The sequence below is a fragment of the Falco cherrug genome, chromosome 11 (genome assembly GCF_023634085.1).
Source record: "Falco cherrug isolate bFalChe1 chromosome 11, bFalChe1.pri, whole genome shotgun sequence".
In the NCBI taxonomy this organism is placed as follows: Eukaryota; Metazoa; Chordata; class Aves; order Falconiformes; family Falconidae; genus Falco; species Falco cherrug.
In genome coordinates, this window is record NC_073707.1 from 30,103,604 (window position 1) to 30,124,472 (window position 20,869).

The following is a 20,869-nucleotide window of genomic DNA, read 5'->3' on the forward strand; positions in this document are numbered from 1 at the left end:
ACTTGCTCAGGTTCTACTCCGATGAAGTGACGTGGAGTGTTGACAGGCAGTTCCTGTGGGGTCCTGGGCTGCTTATTTCCCCTGTACTTGACCCGGTAGGTTTGGCTGGTTGAGTACCTATCTCATAACCCTTGGGGGGGGGGGGGGTGCAGGGACACGCTGAGACACCATTTCCAACTCTTTTCTCTGGCAGGGAAGTGCAGCCTGAAATGCCCAGGTGACACCATTCCTGTCACTCCTTTATTGCTCTGATTAGACACCACCTTCCACTTCTGAGGCTTTGCTGTTCAGCCTTGTGACAATTCTATTATTCCGGCTGGAGGTTATAGCTCCTCTCCTATGCATGTGTTTCCTGCTGAAATCACACACACACACCCCCGACCCACTGCTGCTTTTTTATGCTGAATGTGCTGAGGTGCAGAAGCAGGCTCTGCCGTTTCCCTGCGGCTCCCAGGAAATCTGCTCTGGCCCCGTTCTTGTCAGGATGTTTCTGTCTTGACCAGACCTGTCAGCTCTATTGGCAAAGCAATTGCAGAGGGCCTTGTTAATTAGCATCAACACAGATCTATCTCCAGTGCAAATATCTTTTGTTGATGATGTTGTTGTTAGATCCTTAGATCATATTTATTTTTGCATGGGTTCCCCACATTACTGGCTTGTGGCTGAAGATGGATTTCTAAGAAGCCTAGGGTTTGATTGGGTTTTCCCCCCTCCTTTCCTTGATTGCTTCCAGTGGGAGAGCCCACAGAATATTTTTATCAGGGTTGAAATGGAAAATCTTGCCCTTTGTGCTATTAAATCCCACTGGTATTTTCCAGTCCCCTTGGGAGTCAGGGTCATGTAGTCCGATATTGTGATTCACTTCACCTGTGTACCATCTCTGGATTTTCTTCAGAATTGGCTTCTCTTGCTGCGTTTCAGCTTGTCTGTGGTGCAACAAGAAAGCAGGTAGATCATGGCTTATTCTGTGGCAGAATCATGTAAATAATAGTTCATGCCAGCAACACATGCCATGGAGAAACACAAAACACTTGTTAAATACATCAAAAGAAAGTAAGAATCTGGAAGATGCCAGCCAGGAAAAATTTGAAAATCAAGAAGATACTTGAGGCCACGATCTGAGCCAGTGGATTTGAAGCACTGCCTTCTGACTCTTGGCTGCGTACAACGAGCTGCCACATTGTGGAGTGGGGATTCAGTTGTCTCCCAGTAGCTTTGCAGGAATTGTGTTTGGGTTGTTCTCTTCCTTTCTGTCAGCATCCTCATGAAAACCATGAAAGAAAGCAGCAAAGAGGGGGAGTATCAATTATCTTTAAAGTGTGAATTTTACTGGAAAATTCAGTTTCTTGGAACAGATTGTCTTCAAATATGGACATTGATTCTTTGTTCACCTTTCAGGGTGTGGACAGAATTCAAGCATATATTCCTGATGCTGTGTGGTATGAGTATGATAAGGTATGTAAATGCATAGGATACTTTGGGGGGATTTTCTAAATGGCTCTGTGATGAACTTTCCAGCTTGCTCTGGTGACAGAGACCTAAAGTAAAGCCCACAGGAAGGAAACAGCGAGGCCAGGGGTGAAGGGTGGTGGGGTAAGTGCCTGAAGCAAGAGCGGACACAGCTATGGAATAAAGCACAGGAGATGGGAAGACAGATTGAGTGGAAACTTTAACAAAGACCATATTTGAAATCAAATGAAATAGAATAATTGCAATTATGCTACACAAAAGTGGTAAATTATAATTCTAGTAATTAATAATAAAAGTATAAGTTACAAATCTCTTTTCCACAAATAAGTTTCCCGCTACTGTGGTAATAAGTTTGATTGGTGAAAAAGGACAAAAGTGAGTAATGCAACATGCCCGTTCCCTTTTACATCCCTGTCAATAAGGGGGCAAAAATCCCAATGAGAAAACAATGGACCAGTATGTTCCTGCCAGCCGACAAACTGGGACTCCACCTGAGAGGTGGCTATATTTACCCTACTCAACAACCAGCTAACACAACAGTTGCAAGGTAAGCTTCAAAAGGGGATGCTTTTATGGTGGCTTTTTTTCAAGACCGGGCTGAGGACTTTCACGTTCCAAATCAGTAGCAGCCCCTTGTATTTAACATTTTCACCTTGAAGAAGTCTGGGAATAACTGTGAGCCACACCTCACTTCCCCAACTGCTTACATTACAGGTTCAGTGATTAATCACAGGTTTATTTGCATAGCGTGTTGTAAATTTGCCATGTATTTTCCTCTGTTTGCATGAAAATGAAAGGCAACCAAGGGCACATCTAAGGCAATTCTCAGAGTATTGCAACCCTGTTGAGTGTCACGTTCTTACCATGAAGAGGAAGGCTTTAGTGGGCCTGCTTCGGTAGTTGTTACACGTGTCAGACGGAAAGTCTCTCTTTCCACAGCCGCAAGAATCCCATGGGACTGATAATTGCCCTGGATGACAACAGTGCAGCTTCTGGGGACTTGTTCTGGGATGATGGAGAATCTACAGGTGCGCAGTTACCAGTACTGAAATAAGCAGGGTTAGCAAAGCATCAATACGTACAAGTGTTGCTCTTCCTGCCGCTCTCACGGAGCAAGAAGGCGGCATTGTTGTAATGTGATACTAATACTTGCTTGTATGTCAGTTGGTTTTCATCGCTTTTAGGTGGAAATCTGTAGTGATTTTAACTTAGAGGTTTTTCTTGATCAGGTTTCATTATAGCCTTAAAGCTGCAAAGGTTTGGTATGTTAGTGCGCTGACTGTCAACCATGCTGTCAAGACTGATATATATTCTGTTACACATACCCAAATTGGTTGCCTTGGGTGCAAGAATGCACATGGTTGGTGATTGATACTAAGAATTGGTAGAAGAGGAATAACTAGCCCTGTTATTAACTCTCTGGGTTTATCGAAATTGCTCGTGAAAACAGTAGGAATGTTGTTAAGTCAAACATATGATATTGGAGCCAACATTTTTTATGCCATGTGGGTTTCCACAGCATTCTGGTGCACGAGCACGTGAGTAAGCGCGTATGGGATACATTTGTCACATTGCCAACCTCGCTGTTAGCAAAGCTTCTGGAGAACTTGTTTCCCCTGGGACAGTCCCTATGATTATGCCCAGGCCTGTCAACCTCATCTCTTGCAACAAACTGGCATCGATACTACTTACCTCACCAGTTTTTTCTGTCAAACAATTTATATCACCACGTACCTCTTTTGCTTAGGGTAAGATTAAAGGCACTGTTCAACTGAAGTTAAAATTAAAAAAAGAAAAACAACCAAACCAAACCAAACCAAAACCCCAAAGCTAACAATAACAACAAAACAACCACAACACAAACCTTAATATAAGGTTAAGGTTGTTCAGGCATTCTGTAAAGTTAATAATTTTGGAATACATGTATGACTAAGGAAAGCAGAGTTTGTTCTAGAGCAATGGAAAGAACCTTTCCATTATATATCCATAGATACATTGTTTATTTTAATCTTGAGATGAAGGAAGTTTTGAAAGATGAAGTATCTTGAACTGTGGGATTTTCTGTGAGGTTTCTGAAGCTTTAGTTAGGCACCCTGTTTCCATTAAACTAAAAGTATTTGGGGAACTTTAAATCCTTTAGGCTGCTTTACTAGCCTTTGTCCTCCTTACGTGTGTTTCTGAAAGTCAGCAAGCCGTTCAAAGGGTTATTCTGAAATGATTTTTGGAAGAACTTCTACCAAATACTCAAGCTTGCGTTAAAATGATTTAAGGGCTTGTATTTTGCAGATGTTATTGTTTTATTTGCAGTGAGCCATAACGTTCAGAGCTAAGGACTTTGGTTTATGGCGTATGCCAGCTTCTATCGTTACATTTCAAGTAGACCTGATCTCTGATTCATGTCCTACCGTATCTGTAGACTGCTGTCAGTGGCAAAAGCGTCAGAGCTTTCTTTAGCTACACTGGAACAGAATGTAGGTTAGAAAACAGGAAAAACTGCAACCTTAAGAATGGACAGATGAGAATGAAGTCAGAGTGGTATTACGATTGAGGTAAAAATAAATAATGCTACCATATTTTGCACAAGATTAATATATGATCTTGACAGTTAGGTCCAAATCCTTCAGGCAGTTGTTTATGGACATATTTTGTCTAGCCATGCAGGTCCACAGACCGGTATCTGAATTAGTGCGTTCTTACCTCTGTCTTCTAATACAGCTAATCACCTCTTCTAGATACCAAAGTGTCCAGTTTCTCTGGCTTATCCTCCAGTTCCTAAAAGCTGCCTTTATCCTTGGTCACAATCTATTTGTTTCACTTGGGCAGGGGCCAGGTCTCTGCCACAACTTCCACAAAAGCAAACAACTTTTGGTGTTCAAAATTGCCTCCACCTTTCCTAATTGCATAGCTACCTTGTCCTCCACACCATGCATCCAACTGTCGAACTCTCTTCTGGTCTTTGAATTACACCAAACATATCTTCCAGAAAAACTTTCAAGCCTTTACTTTTTCTAAATTTTATGGATGTTAGGGATGCTTTTAAGAAACAGAGCTGTGATTCAGCTGATTATTGCTGCCATAAATTTTGAAGGCCTTGGGTGGTTGCAATACGTATGGGTGACAGCTATATGCACTCCTTTGTCAAGGCCTAAAATAATGAAGCTATATCATTGTACTCACTTCTGTTAAGAAACAAAACAATAAAACATCTTGTGATTTTATTTCCTGTTCAAAACGTATAGGTTGCAGTCTTTTCAGGGAAACTTTACAATTTGCTTGCAATGACAGTATTTTTCTTTTTGTACATGGGAAAAAATGTTAGATTGACTCAACTTTTGTATTTCTTCTCCCCAGATGCATGTTATTTCCTCTCTTATGGTTCTGTAGCAAAGATTATTAATATTGTTGTCATTTTTGCATGAAAAGTGCTTATTTAGGGTATTTTAAAGGATTAACTTTAAGCCATACATCCATATGTAAGAGAAGATAAGAAAAAATAACAGTAAAAATTTGCACGTTTTAGAAGAGCTGATTTAAAAAAAAAATTGAAAAAGTTGGAGAGATAGGTCTCCTGGGAGACTGGGCTATGGAAAAAACAGAAATTTCAGTTCCTCAAAGAAACATTAGTAAAAATTTGAGATGTTCCGTGAAGTCTCTGAATGCATTAATGATAATAATTAACAATTTATTGGTGCCCAGCAGTGGCACATCCTGTTTTTAATGCTGCTTCTGCACTGCAAGTGTAACTTCTTTCTTTACCTTTTAGGTACAGTTGAGAGTAAAGCCTACATTTACTACAAGTTTACAGTTTCCAATGTAAGTTTTTTTATTTCTAACAATCATATTTTGATTTATTATTTTTATCAATCATATCTTCAAAAGAACATTCTTTTGTCCCTCCTTATTCTCCTAAAAGATTTGCTACGAAGCAATATATTTGACTGCAAAGTCAAAGCGGAGTCATGTTCAAATTACAGTAATTTAACAGAAGTGAAAATCTGGTGTTTGTCTTTTCTTCTCCTAGTTAATATAAGTGTCTGAAGAACACCTGTTCTTAACCTCCTAGTTAATATAAGTGTCCTGTTGTCCTGTTTCCTTTCACATAACAAACTCAGGAGCAATGTTTATTGAGCAAGACAGCTATAAAACATCAGTGGCAGTTAAAACCGAGTCAGAGAGGAGGTGAATGTAATGTTTGTGATACTCAAAATACTGAGAATTTGAAAAAATCTTTGTATGCTACAAAAATATAGCTAAATGCTTCCAAAGAGTGATGAAAATCTATGCCTAGTCTGAACCCAACAAATCTACTTCATGACTGTTTACTTTTTAATTTTTTTTTAAAGTGCTTTGGCAAAGTGAATTTATGTCAAGCTGGAGTCCAGATAGCATTCCTGTTCAATATTAACCAGAGCTATCCTATGACAAGGTTTCCAAGAAAAATAATATCATATTTTTAGTACAACAATAATAATGTCTGCTAATTTCCTTTGCCATGGTGAAACAGCAGGGCAGGAACTGAGAGAGAATGTGTAGGAACGTGGGAGTGAAAGCAAAGGAATAAAAATCGGAAGCACACACATTAGGTTTTGTGGGTTTTTTTGTAATCATATGTAATCATATATTCATATACAGATAAGAAACCTCAGTTACTGTTGGAGTTTGGAACCCTTGTAGCCAAATCGTCAGCTGACTGTAATGATGTTGAATTAAAAATTAATAAGGAAGAAATTTAAGAAGTATAAGGAAATATAATAAGAGTAATAAGGAAGTTATACACTGGCATATGTGACAGCCATGGTACACTTCCACTGTTTGAACTCTTAATGTAAGTAATGTGATTGAACTAGAACTGGCATTTTTATATCAGGAAAAGTGAATATGAACCGTCACTTGTTAGCACCTGGCAAGATCCCAGTCAAGTAGAGGTTATCTGCCTTGTTGCAGACATGTGTCAGACTTTTGCTATTTCTAAAACAAGCAAAAAAAAAAAAAATATGGAGATGAAACACAACTAGGAAGCATATTACATACATGGTGGAGAAGTATTATTGTAATAACAAACAATAATTAATATTATGAACAAGGTATTGGCTTACCTTATGCTACAGTAAGAAGTTCTAATTAGAAAAAGTTAAATCAGGAGGATTTTAGGTAGATTTTTTAATAAGAATGTGATCAATGCCTTATTTTTCAGAATGTTCTACAAATGGATGCTATAAACAGCAATTATACTGATCCAAACAATCTGAAATTTGAAGAAATCAAGATACTGGGAGCGCTCCAGGAAATAACAGCAGTTACTGTATCTCAGAAAAATGTTGTGGAAAGTTCTCTGCTTAATATCACCTATTATCCTTTAGAAAAGGTAAACATTAAAAGGAAACATCTTTCTTTGGGAGATAAACATCTTTGAAATTGCATCACCTTTATTTTATATGTTGCAAAGGACAGTATTCAGTAATAATGTTGTTTCAACAAAACACATTGTGTATTTTATTACAGAAAAAAGTACAATTGCATTAATCTCAACTGCATAGAAAGTTCATCTAAGTTTTGCTCTCAGACCCTCAGTGCAACAGAAAATATAGTTAAGCAGTTATTTATGTTGCAACATGTAATTTTTAAGAGGAGGACTAGCTTTGTGATTTTGTTTGATATTAGAGGAAGGAAACAAATACTTATGTTTTAGATGTTTCTTTTTGCACTAATCTGTAAAACAAAACCAAGCACAATGTTTAAACCTCCTTTATCACTTATACAGAGTTTTTCACAGGATGAATACAGGAAAGCAGCAACACAGTGCATTTATGTGCAAGGCAAGCAAACGTGCTGCTGCTAGTGGGAAGCTTTCATACAAGTAGTTTCCAACACTAACGATAGTGCTGACATTGCTTTGAACTTGCATTGTACACCCTCTTTTATTATTACAAGCAGCTGAGTTACCTGTTATTTCAGTTACTGAAACAAAATATTTTAATTTTTTCTTACCTCTTGCATTCATATTTCAAAACACAAAGGAACTGTACCTTTATCTTTATTTCTGTTTGCTTCCAAGGAAGCTATGGGATGAAGTAAAACTTTTTTAGATTTTTCAGATTTTTATCTGCAAGAATATCAGTTGTGTGTGTTTGTAAAAGTGACACTGTATCAAAACCTACGGGACAGGGGTTTCTTTGAGTTGTCATGTAGCAAAATGTATTACACCTGAGGACTCTCATCTCTGCTGACTGAAGGAAAGATGGATGTGATGTGAGATTTAATAACTGCTGATTTCTTAATATTTATAGGTTGCTCATATAACAGGACTTCAGCTTGAACTGGGAAAATCTTACACAATAACATGGACTCAACAACTGAGTGTCAATGAAAGGTTTAATTGTTACCCCAGTCCTGACCCAACACAAGAAAAATGTGAACAACTTGGCTGTGCTTGGGAAGTAAGCAAAAATAATTTCCCTAAACTAATGAGACAGAAACATTTCCAGAATCACAGCTTGCTCTTTATAGCTGTTATAGTGTAAAAAGTAGTCTGGCAGATTTGTCAGACTCTGAGAAAATGAGGCACAGACATCAGCTGGCCGGTGCTAGCAGGTTTTATTTACCTGACCAATACATGGTAGTTGGCAACTGTGTAAGCTCTTCCAAAGTATGCCAGAAATCAAGGAAAAATGTGGTCTTTTTGAAAGATGGAAAGAAATAATGTTAGTTATGAAAATATAGAGTAGGCTAGATATCTGCATCTTCAGCTCCCTCTTCTGCTTCACTGGCGCCGTGGGCCTGAAGGGCTTAACCCCTTTGTTTCGCCCTCGTGGTCATAGAAGCATCAGATTCCTCTGGACCTCAGTTTGGGAGGAAATCCTTGAAGCCCCCAGAAGTTTTGGTTCGTATGTGAACTCAATTGTTTATACCTATATTGAGGAGGTATTTCCAAATCATAGTCTCCAACATGCAGTTCTTTACCACCTGGATTCATTCATGACTCTCCCGTGGCCGTAACCAAATGGGAGCAGCATGCTTTGGCAAGGTTGAACTGATAGAAGCTCTCTCCAGCTGAAAAGACTCCACGCTCCTCTAAGTCTAAAATTTGCGACTTAGACATATCTCTTAGGCATGAAGACCCAAATTCTCTGCTAGCTTCTCTTGAGCCAGCTACAGCTAAGGTGAGTTAGGAATATTTTCTGTACTTTTGGACATTTGGAAATGACTTTTCATGTGCAATTGAACTCTGGTCCTGTTCTGGACTTGCGTGTGTTTTGAACACTTACTAAGTGAAAAGGCGCTTTGATTTTGGTGACGGCAGTTGAATGAATATTCATGAGCAATTAAGATGTGCAGAGCAGGCCTGGTTTCATCTGAACAGCTAGGCAGGATTGATGGTAAGTATCCAGAGGTGGGAGGCTAATGCATTAACCTACATCAGCTCATCTAACCTCAGGGCACCTAGTCCGAGTGTTTCTGCTGCACTGTAGCAGGGAACTGAAAGTAATTTTGTTGTCAAGAGATCTTCGATAAATAGGATGTAATTCTCAGTGGATATTTTAAAGGTAATACATGTGAATAAAACCAATGGAAAGGTCTCATCTGATGTTACCTGAATATCTAATGGTTTTGGACACATCCCCTTGAAGGCAGCCAGAGACCAGAGAGTAATAAGATTTAAAGGGGGGAAGCTTTAGGAATTTCAACAGGCCAAGACGAAGCTATGTTGTGGGATTGAGGTGAATATCACAGATATAGGGAAAGTAAATCCACCTTCACTGTGCAAGGATTCAGTTTCCTGACTGAACTATTTGTACAGCCTTCACTGGATTGTTTGAGTATGTCTGATTTAGTGTAGAGATCAATGGGTTCGGTGTTACTTCTTTATTGTTCACTAGTTGCATTAAGTTTTCCCCAAAATTATACATTTGACAGATATCTGATAAAAATGGGAGCTTTGGATTCTGTGCTAATAACCAACACAAAATACAGCAGGGCAGTGTAGCTCACTAACCTGTAACGTATTTCTGTTTGCAGCAAGTAACATCAGGCTTGGATATTCCACCCTGCTATTACAACTCCAGCAATGCTTACTCTGTAGACAAAATAGAATACACCTCGTCAGGTTTGGCAGCCAGCCTCACCTTAAACAGTGCCAGGACCAGGGCCAATGACAATTTCACTACACCGATTAGTACACTACGCTTGGAGGTGAAATATCATCTCAACCACATGCTGCAATTTAAGGTAATGCCATTCCAGAATCTATAAGTATACGTAATGTCCCATTGTTAAAAATAGTCTTATTCATGGAAATTACACGGGCTTTTTATAGTCAATTCTATATGACAGACAGTAGCACCCTTGCCTAAATATGTTTCTCCTTCTAACCAAGCAGTTTATCTTGCATCTTTTTTTGTCCTAGAATTTTGTGCTTGGTTTTACAATGCAATTATATGAATCAAAGATATAATGTCATTGTATATGTGTAATGTCAACTACAAACTGGAACTGAAGACATGTTATTAACATACAAGTTAATTTATCTAATTATAGAATTTATAGATAAACTTTATGATGAAGGTACAGCTTATGTTTACGTTAATTATTCTACTTCTAAAATTGTTTAGATTATAATTTATTACTGTGCATCTAATAATAGTGATATAAATGTGATGCTTTAAAATTTTCAGGCATCAAGAACTAACTTCTGTCAGCTTTCAGAACATGGAAAGCTTAAAAAAGAATCCCTCAAAGCTTGCTAAAACATGAATCAGAAGGATATTTGCCATACACATACATATACGCCTATATTTTAAATATAAGTATATACTTTAAATTCATATAAATACTTAGACAATCCATTCCTGATCCAAAATAAATCCTTAAGGTTTGGGATTTTTTTCCCTCAAACCAAAAATTGTGAAAGAATTTGTTGAATAATATATATTGAAAGAAAATATTCATCTCAGCAAATGTTTTCAACAATTTTTCTATCAGTTTCAGTTTTCTATCACTATAGATAAGAATACAAACAACTCATTCATTGAAATTAATTGATTATTACTTCACAGATTTATGATTATCAAAACACACGATATGAGGTTCCGGTACCACTAAATCTCCCGAGCTCCCCAACAAGCACTGATACGGAACGACTCTATGAAGTATCAGTTCAGAAAAAACCATTTGGTATACAAGTTTGGCGCAAAAGCACAGGAACAGTCATGTAAGCCATAGCCACTTTGTTTTATTTCACTTGGCTTTGTTAGCTCTTTTCAAGTAAAACCTTGTGTGCTATGTACTTTCTTGTGAACTATGTTGTAAATACCTTAAGACTGGCTTTTGCATCCTTCCCATGAAATGACTGGTGCTGCTTCAGTGGAGGTGGCTTCACCACTGCATTGTATGCAAGCACTGATCATGGGGAGGGTGGAGAAGCTGACATGAACAACGTCCGAATTTTTCTCATAATTATCTAAGGTTTCTCCGCTGTCACTTCATAGTCTGACACTTGCAAAAAGCCTTCTGCAACATTTGAAGTGTTGAACACAGAAAGCTCCAAAGGCAGTGTTTTGTGTAGTTTCCAAGTCTTTGAGAGATACAATGATTTTCTACACTTCCTAAAATTTTCCTTAGGTGTGACCACAGCACTGATCATTAAGGATTGATCATTTGGTTCAATTTAGGAAAAAGAAAAAGTAGACGAAAATAGTGTCACAACTAACTTCCAGATAGGTTTTGGTAACATCACAGCTAATAAGTATGACAGGAGCTTCCGCATTTCTTTCCTTGATTTAGCCTAAGTCAGAGCTAGAAAACAGAGAACAACAATGCTAGCAGTCTCTGTGTTACATTTGTTATTCAAAACACATTCTTAGGTCATTATTTTAAGTACTTAAAATTTAATTGCAAGCTGAAGTCCTTTTTGCCAAGCAGAGTAATAATTCAAACTGCAATTCAGCCTCCTGGAATGAGGTAATTCTTTGGCAGAGCACCATCATGTTGTAGTTTGTTTTCCAACTGTAAAGATGGTGATTTAAAATAAATGAGACCTATGAATATACTTTCAATGTAATCTGCACAAAAAGTCCAGAAAATTGTAACAAGCAACTTATTTTCTGTATTTCATGTGGCATCAAGGATCAGTCTGTGACAAAAATCCAAGCATACTCTCCTGAAATACATTTTCTCGCTAAATTGCCGAAATATGATGCAACTTGCGGGGCATGATGCCTGTGTCTTTGAGACATATGGAGGACTTTCTGTCTCTAAATCATGTATCAAATTCTTAGACATTCCCATTTCATATGCTTTAAGTTTTCTCAATAACCATAACAGTTTTATTGCACCTTTACTCAAGAGTGAGATTTTCAGAGAGAGTAGCCTAAAAAAAGTGTCTGCCGGCTAAACACAGCACTGAAGACACTGTATTCTTGTTTTTATTTTCTCTTTTCCATTTTAGCTGGGATTCACAGCTGCCCACCTTCACATTCAGTGACATGTTCATTCAGATTTCTACCCGCTTAGCATCCCAGTATATATATGGATTTGGAGAAACTGAGCACAATACATTTCGACATAACATGAGCTGGCATACCTGGGGAATGTTCACAAGGGACCAGCCTCCTACTGTAAGTAGAAGCAAATGTGGGGTTTGGACCAATGAACCTAATGTGCAGCAGGATTTCAAAGTACAGTGGATGTCTGCTGGTACTGGACGCACCTATTGGCTTTGATTGTATTTATTGTGGTTTATAATTTCGATGGTGTCTCAATGGCAATGGTTTCTCTAAACCTCTTCTTTGTGACCAGCAAGACTAAGGTGTGGAGCTCATGTCCTGAGCCAGATGTTGGAAGACAACAAACGGCTTAGAAATAACTGCATATTCCTCCTTTTTATATTATTCTTTTCAGCTAATTATTCTGAAAGCTAGACATGAGTCAGGACAACTCCTACTGCTCTGGGATTAATTTAGTACTTACAGAGGTAAATCAGAAATCTTAGGTATATGTGTGAACTTGTGTTATTTCCTATGAGATAGCACAATGTATTCAGTTTGCAGGGAATGACCGACGAAATAGTGGCAGTTAATTATAACTCTAATTTCCAGTTCAGGTCTGAATATATTTTTGAGTAAATTAAAGATCACAGAATGCCACCAGCATCTTCTGAACATATAGACACCTGCCACTGTTTGAAAAGAAGGGAGAGTTTTGTTCTGGGGGAAGCACTTTCTCATTTGGAAGTTTTAAAGGCAGTAATACCTTTGCTTTCCTTCCTTGTCTGGTCAGCCTCAACAAGACTAACCACCTTTTATTAAACTTATTAATAAATTTAAATAAGCAAATGCATGCAATATTTCCCCAGTAAATTTATTTATTTTGTTTGCAGTACAAGTTGAATTCCTATGGTTATCAGCCATTTTACATGGCTCTTGAAGAAGATGGCAATGCCCATGGAGTTCTTTTGCTTAACAGCAATGCAATGGGTAAGAAATCCTTCACTTTATTTTCTCAATGTGTTTTATATTTATGGTCAGTGTTTTACAATAGTGGCAAATCCAGGTATCATTTTCTCATTTCACTTCCTCCATTTCCAGATGTGACATTCCAGCCAACCCCCGCCCTGACATATCGCACCACTGGTGGAATTCTTGACTTCTACATGGTTTTGGGCCCAACGCCAGAACTTGTTGTTCAGGAGTACACTGCAGTAGGATCCTTACTCTATGACAAACTAATCCTGGGTTTTGGTTGGTTGGTTGGTTGGTTTGGGTTTTCTTCACCTTCTCACCATAAATTTCTTATTTTTAGCTGATTGGACGACCAGTCATGCCACCTTACTGGTCTTTGGGATTCCACTTGTGCCGCTATGGATACAGGAATGACTCAGAAATCGCCCAGCTGGTGGAGGGCATGAAGGCAGCTGGAATTCCCCATGTACGCTGGTAGCAGTTAACATTTGAGCTCATGCCTGAACTTTTGGCTTCACCATATTAACTAAGACCATTTAAATAAGAAATCAAAAACTAATCAAAAAAACCCACCACCATGGTAGAGCAGAGCAGACAGTTTTATGCCAGAGCTGAACATCTCTGCACACCCTGGACCATCTTAAATGTAGGCCTTAGGCTGCTTCATTTGCTTTAACGTTCATACCAGAGAGGTAACCAGATGCCTTTAGTCATTCATGGGCTCTTGCCATGAAGGAGAAAAGATCAGCAAGAGAAACAAGCAGGAAAGAAAATGAGGCAGCATTATTTTGATGGTACATTGCCCTGTGTCAAGTCAGCTATGATTTGGCATAGGTGGCTGTTGGGAAAGTTGGAATAGCACATAGGTCTAACAAAATTATACTGTAAATGAAATGTGACTTTTCATTTTAAATGTAATTAACATTGTTATTTCAATACAGAACTGTTTTCAGTTTCCTTATAGATATGGTAACGTGTGCAGTTTCTGTGTACCTACACATATATACTAATCCAGGACTCTTTTCTCTATTATCTATTGATTTCTACCCTCAGACTAGATGCAGTAGTGAAAGGTTTATTTTGTATGGACTTTTTGATAGGTTGTGTAATATTCATTTAATAGCTTTAGCTTAAAGTCACATCTGCTTGCAATTTTACAGTTCAAGAGTTCAGTAGTTTACTTATTTTGGCAGATTTTCAATAAATATATATTTGGGGGAAAAAAAAAAAGAGAAAAAATAATTTTACATTGTTATTGTGAACTGCAGGATGTCCAATATGCAGATGTTGACTATATGGAAAGGCAACTGGACTTCACCATAGGCACACGCTTTGCTGGATTACCAGCTCTGATCAACAGAATAAAAGAAGAAGGAATGCGATTTATAATTATCCTGGTCAGTTTTGAATACTGCTTTTAAATTTCCATATATCATTGCAGAACGCAGAATATATTCAACAGCATTTCTAAACTTGTTTTTTTAAGCATAAGGGTAAAACTGTTTTTCATTGTAGGATCCAGCCATCTCTGGAAATGAAACCAATTATCCTACTTTCTCAAGAGGTCTGCGGAATGATGTCTTCATAAAATGGCCCAATACTGATAACATTATATATTCCAAGGTACTGTTCTTAAAAATTAATGACAGTAGAGGCATGCTTGACTTTACATGCTATCCATAGTGGGAAAGTCTGCTAATGGTATAGTCATGCCTGCTGTAGATGACACACTGAATAAATACTACAAACTGGAATGTCTTCGGTTTGTGCTGTCATTCCCATAGGTATCAGGGAAGAATTGTTATATCTGTCTGTTTATGCTCAGTTTATATTCAGTGTGGTTTGATTATTTTAAAATGTTCTTTGTCCTGTTAGGTCTGGCCATTTCTTCCCAATGTACAAATCAATGAGTCACTGCCTGAGCAAACCCAAATACAGGTAATGTTGATATGGTTTGGTTATGGACTCAAATACAGACAGACCAGCACATTAATTAAGGAAAATAGCAGTATGCTTGTTGACAAATCTTACGGGAGGAATAAGGTGCAGAAATTGGCTAGTTTTGAAAGAGCCAAAAAAGTTAGTGAACAAGTAATTTTTAATTTTTTTCCCCATTTTTTTTTTAAACAAACACCAACATTTTAACAGCAGGATGCTTTCAATCCTCTATCTGTTTTGTTTTCCTACTATTTTACAGATCTATGGAGCACATGTTGCTTTCCCAGACTTCTTCCGCAATTCCACTGTGGGGTGGTGGAAGAATGAAATCCTGGAGTTCTACAACAATCCCACCAACCCCTCCAGCAGTGTCAAGTTTGATGGCTTGTGGATTGTAAGTATGGAAAGGTATTTGATTACTGGATTTTTTTTTTCTCTGCCAGACACTAGTAGAGGCAGAGGGTATCTAAACTATTAAGTAAAATAAAAAATAGGCTGGAGGGAAAGCAGAGCACCAGGCAGAACCTCAGCCCCCAGCCAAAGACACCACTTTGGTTCTAGATTATACACTGCACTGCTTCAGTATATTGTGACTTTCTTCCTCCGCTATGACACTGTTTGCACTGGGAAAATGGAGCCCAGAGTCATTGTTCTTCCCTTGAAACACTTCATGGCTCCCTGTCCCTGCATTGTGCCACATGTGAATGTGTCGGGAAAACATGGAACAGCAGACAGCCTGCAGCTGTAAGGGCTCTGGAGAACTTCTACAATGCTGCTTGCTTGTAGTTTACTGTGTTTAGTAGGTTTGAAGCAAATACGAACAGGTTTTACTCTATGATTTTAGGACATGAATGAACCAGCAGCTTTTCTGAATGGTGCCATTGGCGGATGTAGAAATGACCTCCTAAATATGCCACCATACATACCTGGTAAGTCTGATCACTCCTTAAAACAGTTTTAGGTCATTCTGATTATTATGTTATTTCTTCTATGGTATACGTGGCATAAATGCCTGAAGTTAGGTATGTAAACCCACAACTCCTAACTGAAAGTGGCCCTTTATTTCTGAGATTATGGGCACACTTCAACGTCATCTATTTCATTGGGAGCAGTAACTACGTGGCACTTGTTTTTAAGAATAAAGTAATTTTCAGCTCCTTGCCTGTATATGGATTTTGATACCTATTTTATATTTAGGTGCTTTGCTTTAGGCATGTTAGAGAATGTAGCTCTCTGATTTGCAGTTTTCTCAGATGAATACTGCAATTAATTAAACATTTAGAAAATATTCTTGTGATACCTCTTGTTACCATTTATCTATACAGTCAAACACTTAAAATACTTCACTTTCTTAGCTTGGCTTTACTTAAGCATTGGTGTAAAGTAGTACTAATTAGCAATTATTTATTAATGGTTTATTAGCATACTCCTGTTTCTTACAGTTGTCTTAGTTATTATGAATAGTTTCTCAGGAATTGTCAGGAAGTTAATATTCACACACAGACCATATCGCCCACCCCACACATTTTTCTGTTTATATGGATGATATGACAGGGTTTACAAAGATTCTCAATATCTTCTGAATTTGAATATAGTCTGTTCACTCTCTGAGCCTTTTCAGTAAAAGCATCTGTAACCTACAGACCCAAATGCCTACATATGAATATTAGAAATACTCTATTTTTAAAAAGCTATTTATATATATATAAATATTTTTTTTTTGTTCCCTCTCTGTTAGATTTGGGATACCGGTCAGATGGATTAAATGTCAAAACTCTATGCATGGAAGGTCAACAATATCTGCCAGATGGTACCCCAGTTAGACACTATGATGTGCACAATCTTTATGGATGGTCACAAACCAAACCTACCCTGGAGTAAGTGACGTTTGCATGCATTCTTGCTGTCTCCAAAACATGTAGCAAATGAATACTGTGTGCCTACATTCTTAGAGCCCAAACTTTCATCAGTTTATCTAATATGCCTGAGAAATCTTTCTTCTTATTCAAATGTCTTTGAATCTTCAACTCAGCCAGAAGTGGAGCTGGATACTCAAAACCTTTTGAGCAGTAGCGCTGAGCTCTGGCAGTTGTTATCATTTCAGTCCCGCTACTGCTCAGCGCAGTGATCTCACCTGTGGTACAAGCAGGGTGACATGAACCTGAGCTGCTGCAGGGGAGGGGGGTCTGCGCAGGTCTGAGCTGAAGCTGTGCTTCCCTGCCTTCACTGCCATAAATACCTTCTGCACTTGGAGCCACCTAGAAGGGAAACCACACCTGCCCAGGCACGTCTGCTCCTGCAGCTTCATCACTGACTGTCTCGGGACAAGCAGGCAAGGTCTCTTGAGTTTAGCAGCTTTAAAACCACTGACCCTGAGCAGAGACACAATTTTCAAGGTACGATTTAAAGACAGCTTACCCAAGCGTGGTGCTAAAGAAACTTATTGCTCCCCGAGCTGCGGAGCAGCTCTGGGTACACTGGTCCCGAGGGCTTCATCCATAGAAATGTTCTGTTGCGCGAGCTGAACTGGTGACCTGTGTTACAAAGTGAGGTGGCCACGGTGCTGTTTCTCATATAGTTTAATTTGGATGTAATTACTCACCATCGAGCGCTTCCTTGTCTCAGCACCTTCAGACACAACATGTTGCCTTCTCAGCAGAGATTTCTATCATGAGGCAGCGCCAAGGCCACCCCAGGGCGATGCTGTGCGTTGTAACCGAGAGCTGTCAACCCAAAGGCACCGCGCGGGTGTTCCCTCGCAAGGCAGAATGGAGAACAGGTCTGAACGTTTTGATCAGCCTTTGGGAACAGTAATTACTCAATGATAGCCTCCCATACTTACTGTAATTAAGCTATAGAATACTTTTTGTGGCTAGGCTTTGCTGGGATAGCCTGGTTTATTCCCAGGGCTGACGCTGCTGTTTTAGCCTTACGTTATACACCCGGTGAGGGAAAATGAACATAGCTTCTTAACAACGCAAATTTAAGGGCTCATTTATGTCCTCTGTTTGAAAGAAATGAGCAGTAGTGAAAAGGGGAAACAGTGACTTTTATTATGCAAACCTTGTGCATAAAGCTTTGCTTTTAAGAATTTATTTCTTCAGTGCCAAGGCAACTGTCGTTATCTGTTCCTTTCTGAATAGTCCCCCAGCCTGCTTTAGATAACGTCTGATCTAACGATAATGAATCTGTGCTGTTTCATTTCCAATTCAAGGAGTAAGCAAGGGAGAGTGTTGCTTTATAGGTCTTAACGACCTTAAAGCCCTTGGTAACCTTGATACTACCATAAAGAAAGAAAATATCAAGGCTGCTTGAATTTCTGATGGAGTGGATGTTACATCTGGCAGTGGGCCATTGCAGCGCTGCCAGTCAAGGCAGGAGCGGAGTTGCTGACAGGGCAGAAGGCAGGTTGGATCCCCCTGCTGCCAGCCGAATCACGTCTGTCTAGGCGCTGGGAGTAGACAGTCGTTTGACAGTAGGAGGATAGTACCATCTTTCCTGTGTATTAAGTATGAACTGACATGTAGTGAAATATTTCCTCTGTTTTGAGAGGCACCGTAACAGCAGTGACTACAATAAATTACACGGGTTATGCAGATATTCTTGCAGTTCCAATTTACAGAAAAATGAGAGCTTAGGTAAACAAATATTTATGTATGTCATCTCCCAATTTATTCTTTGGAATTCGGTGAGGGAGTACTTGTGCAACTGAAGACATATTGTAGCGATCCTTTATTCTAATGTCAATCCAGCCAAACAGGAAGATCGTTTGTGCACAAAACTGGCAAATGCCTGTAACTTAGGTGAACAGCAATTTTCTAATGTAACTTGATTTAGCTTCTCCATCCGTTAGGCAGAGGGAGCTTCTGGATATTGGCTTAACGCTCTTATTTTGTAGTGAGGCCTTTGCACAGACCTGAAAAGTGGTGAGTAGTGTGACCGTTGGGAGGTAAATTTGGGCTTTGTGACGGTAGTAGTTGCTTTTCATGGGCACAGTCCTGGAGCAGAGAGCTGGCACCTCCTGGGAGCAGAGCCCTCATGCTCTTGCTTTACGTTTGGAATTTTGGCTGCAATTTCCAAAGCATTGTTGAAGTAGGGTAAACCAAGCGGAGGCCAAAAATACTTGATAGTACGTGGCAAAGAAATAAAAGATACTAGAAAACTTACTGTTTGTCTTGGAAGAAATAATTACAGCACATTAGTCTAGTTTAATTAGTACGGTAATTTAAGTGACTTGTGTATTTTTGCTGTAATTACAGTGTCACCAAAGCTGCAAATCCTGTAGAAAAATAAATAAATCGTGCCTTATTGAAGCAGCTGTTTAGGCAATTATTGTGGAGCCAGCACTGGAGAGAGTGCGATTTAATCAGTGGAGCTTTCTAACTAGTATTGTGGTTTTGGATTTTGCTGTAATGATTTACAGTACGTGTGCATGGCTGCAAAGGAATTGTTCTGAGAAAGCGGAGCAGTAACGCATCCATGCTGGTCACATGGATAGACCAGCCACATACGCTGCAGAGAACGGTGCTTGTATCCTTGGTGGAGCAGCTAGGAAGCATAACTCCCCCTGAATTCAGCAAGGTTTTTTTTTTTTATTGGCCCTAAAACTTACTTGGTTGCCTTGCAGGTGCTTTGTGGCAATGACCAAGGCTTTATTTAAGAAAATGATGATAATTTTTAATTTTTATTATTACTTGAGGAATGAGGTCAATTGGTGAATCGGTTCTCCATCCAGCTCATTCATGCCCACACCTCTGTGGCCACAGGGGTTGTGCTCCTGTATCATCACCAAACCACAGTCTCCGCTCCCTGTAATAATGATCCCAAGTAACACCACTGGGTTTTAGTGCCAGAGCATCCCGAGAAGTCCGTGACAGTTCTCGCCTGGTGCTAGCTGTTCCCTTCTATACCACAAACCCAAGCATCTGTATGTTTTCCACTCTGTAGGTTTTTGCCTCTAATTTGGAAAAGACAAATAAGTTCCATCATCCTCAAAAGGTTAATAACCTCTGGTCGAAATCTCTTCTGCCTATGAGAAAGCCAAACATGATCAGCCCAAGGTGTCAGCCAACGCCAAGGTAGACACGCACATTGGTAGTCACTCCATAGCTGTAAGGCCTATTACCTGCTCCAAGGACACTACATCTGGTTTAATACGTTTGTTCCTAGACAAATCCATGTCATTCATTTCATATTGAATCCTGCCATCTCGGTGTTTCTGAAGTGCCTACAGATGACTTATTTTTTGTTTCAATACCTTTTCAGTAACTAGTTATACTGACAGGTGGAATATTCCTGGCACCTCTCTTTTCCCCCTTATGATCTTTCTGGTAGGAGTTTTGCTGAATTATTTTAACTGTTGGTGCAAGTTTTCAGGTACTTAAAGTACAGTAAGTAAAGAAAGGAGTGACATGCCTGGAACGCATCTTAGAGCCCTTAGAAAATGTGCAAGTTGTGTTATATTGGTATTTTCCCACACAATAATTGGACTGAGCTGGAAATCTTTATTCTAACACCTCCTTGTTTGCCAGTTTTCTTTCTAACTACAGCTTGGCTGACACAGCCGAGTTTCTGTGTATGTGTGAATAGTAGTGAATTGCTGTAAAAAGCACATCTGCATTGGATGTATGCATGTTCATTTGCTATGAAAATATAAACCCTTAAATTTATTTTCAGAGGATCTGATGTAAAAAAGTAAGTAATATTTCTCATGTAATTTTTTTGTTTGTTTGTCTATTTTCAATGTCAGTGGTTTGCAGAGTGCTACCAAGGAGCGTGGGATCGTTATCACCCGTTCCACATATCCCAGTAGTGGAAAATGGGCAGGACACTGGCTTGGTGATAACACTGCAGCTTGGGATCAGCTAGCTAAATCTGTTATCGGTATGTAAAAGGAAAAAGATCTGTATTCAATTTACAATGTGCAGCTACTTCTTTTCCTTCATTTACTTCCTTTTAGCATTCCTGTGGTTTTAGCTAAAATAACCACTTTAGTTTAGGAACCA

The 20,869-nt window shown here is 39.0% G+C and overlaps 1 protein-coding gene across 2 annotated transcripts in view; it reads left to right on the forward strand.

Moving 5' to 3' along the window:
* SI (sucrase-isomaltase) overlaps positions 1-20,869 on the forward strand; it is a 53,204-nt gene that overhangs the window by 22,607 nt on the left and 9,728 nt on the right. For both annotated transcript variants that reach the window (XM_055724072.1, XM_005440160.4), the window contains 20 exons: positions 11-95; positions 1,399-1,455; positions 1,893-2,017; positions 2,410-2,498; positions 5,234-5,283; positions 6,665-6,835; positions 7,758-7,907; positions 9,487-9,696; positions 10,524-10,678; positions 11,915-12,083; positions 12,845-12,941; positions 13,053-13,165; positions 13,267-13,392; positions 14,195-14,323; positions 14,442-14,549; positions 14,802-14,864; positions 15,124-15,258; positions 15,709-15,793; positions 16,603-16,741; positions 20,614-20,747. In XM_055724072.1, coding sequence (XP_055580047.1) covers positions 11-95; positions 1,399-1,455; positions 1,893-2,017; positions 2,410-2,498; positions 5,234-5,283; positions 6,665-6,835; positions 7,758-7,907; positions 9,487-9,696; positions 10,524-10,678; positions 11,915-12,083; positions 12,845-12,941; positions 13,053-13,165; positions 13,267-13,392; positions 14,195-14,323; positions 14,442-14,549; positions 14,802-14,864; positions 15,124-15,258; positions 15,709-15,793; positions 16,603-16,741; positions 20,614-20,747 — 2,390 coding nt within the window. The remainder of the gene's footprint in view (positions 1-10; positions 96-1,398; positions 1,456-1,892; positions 2,018-2,409; positions 2,499-5,233; positions 5,284-6,664; positions 6,836-7,757; positions 7,908-9,486; positions 9,697-10,523; positions 10,679-11,914; positions 12,084-12,844; positions 12,942-13,052; positions 13,166-13,266; positions 13,393-14,194; positions 14,324-14,441; positions 14,550-14,801; positions 14,865-15,123; positions 15,259-15,708; positions 15,794-16,602; positions 16,742-20,613; positions 20,748-20,869) is intronic.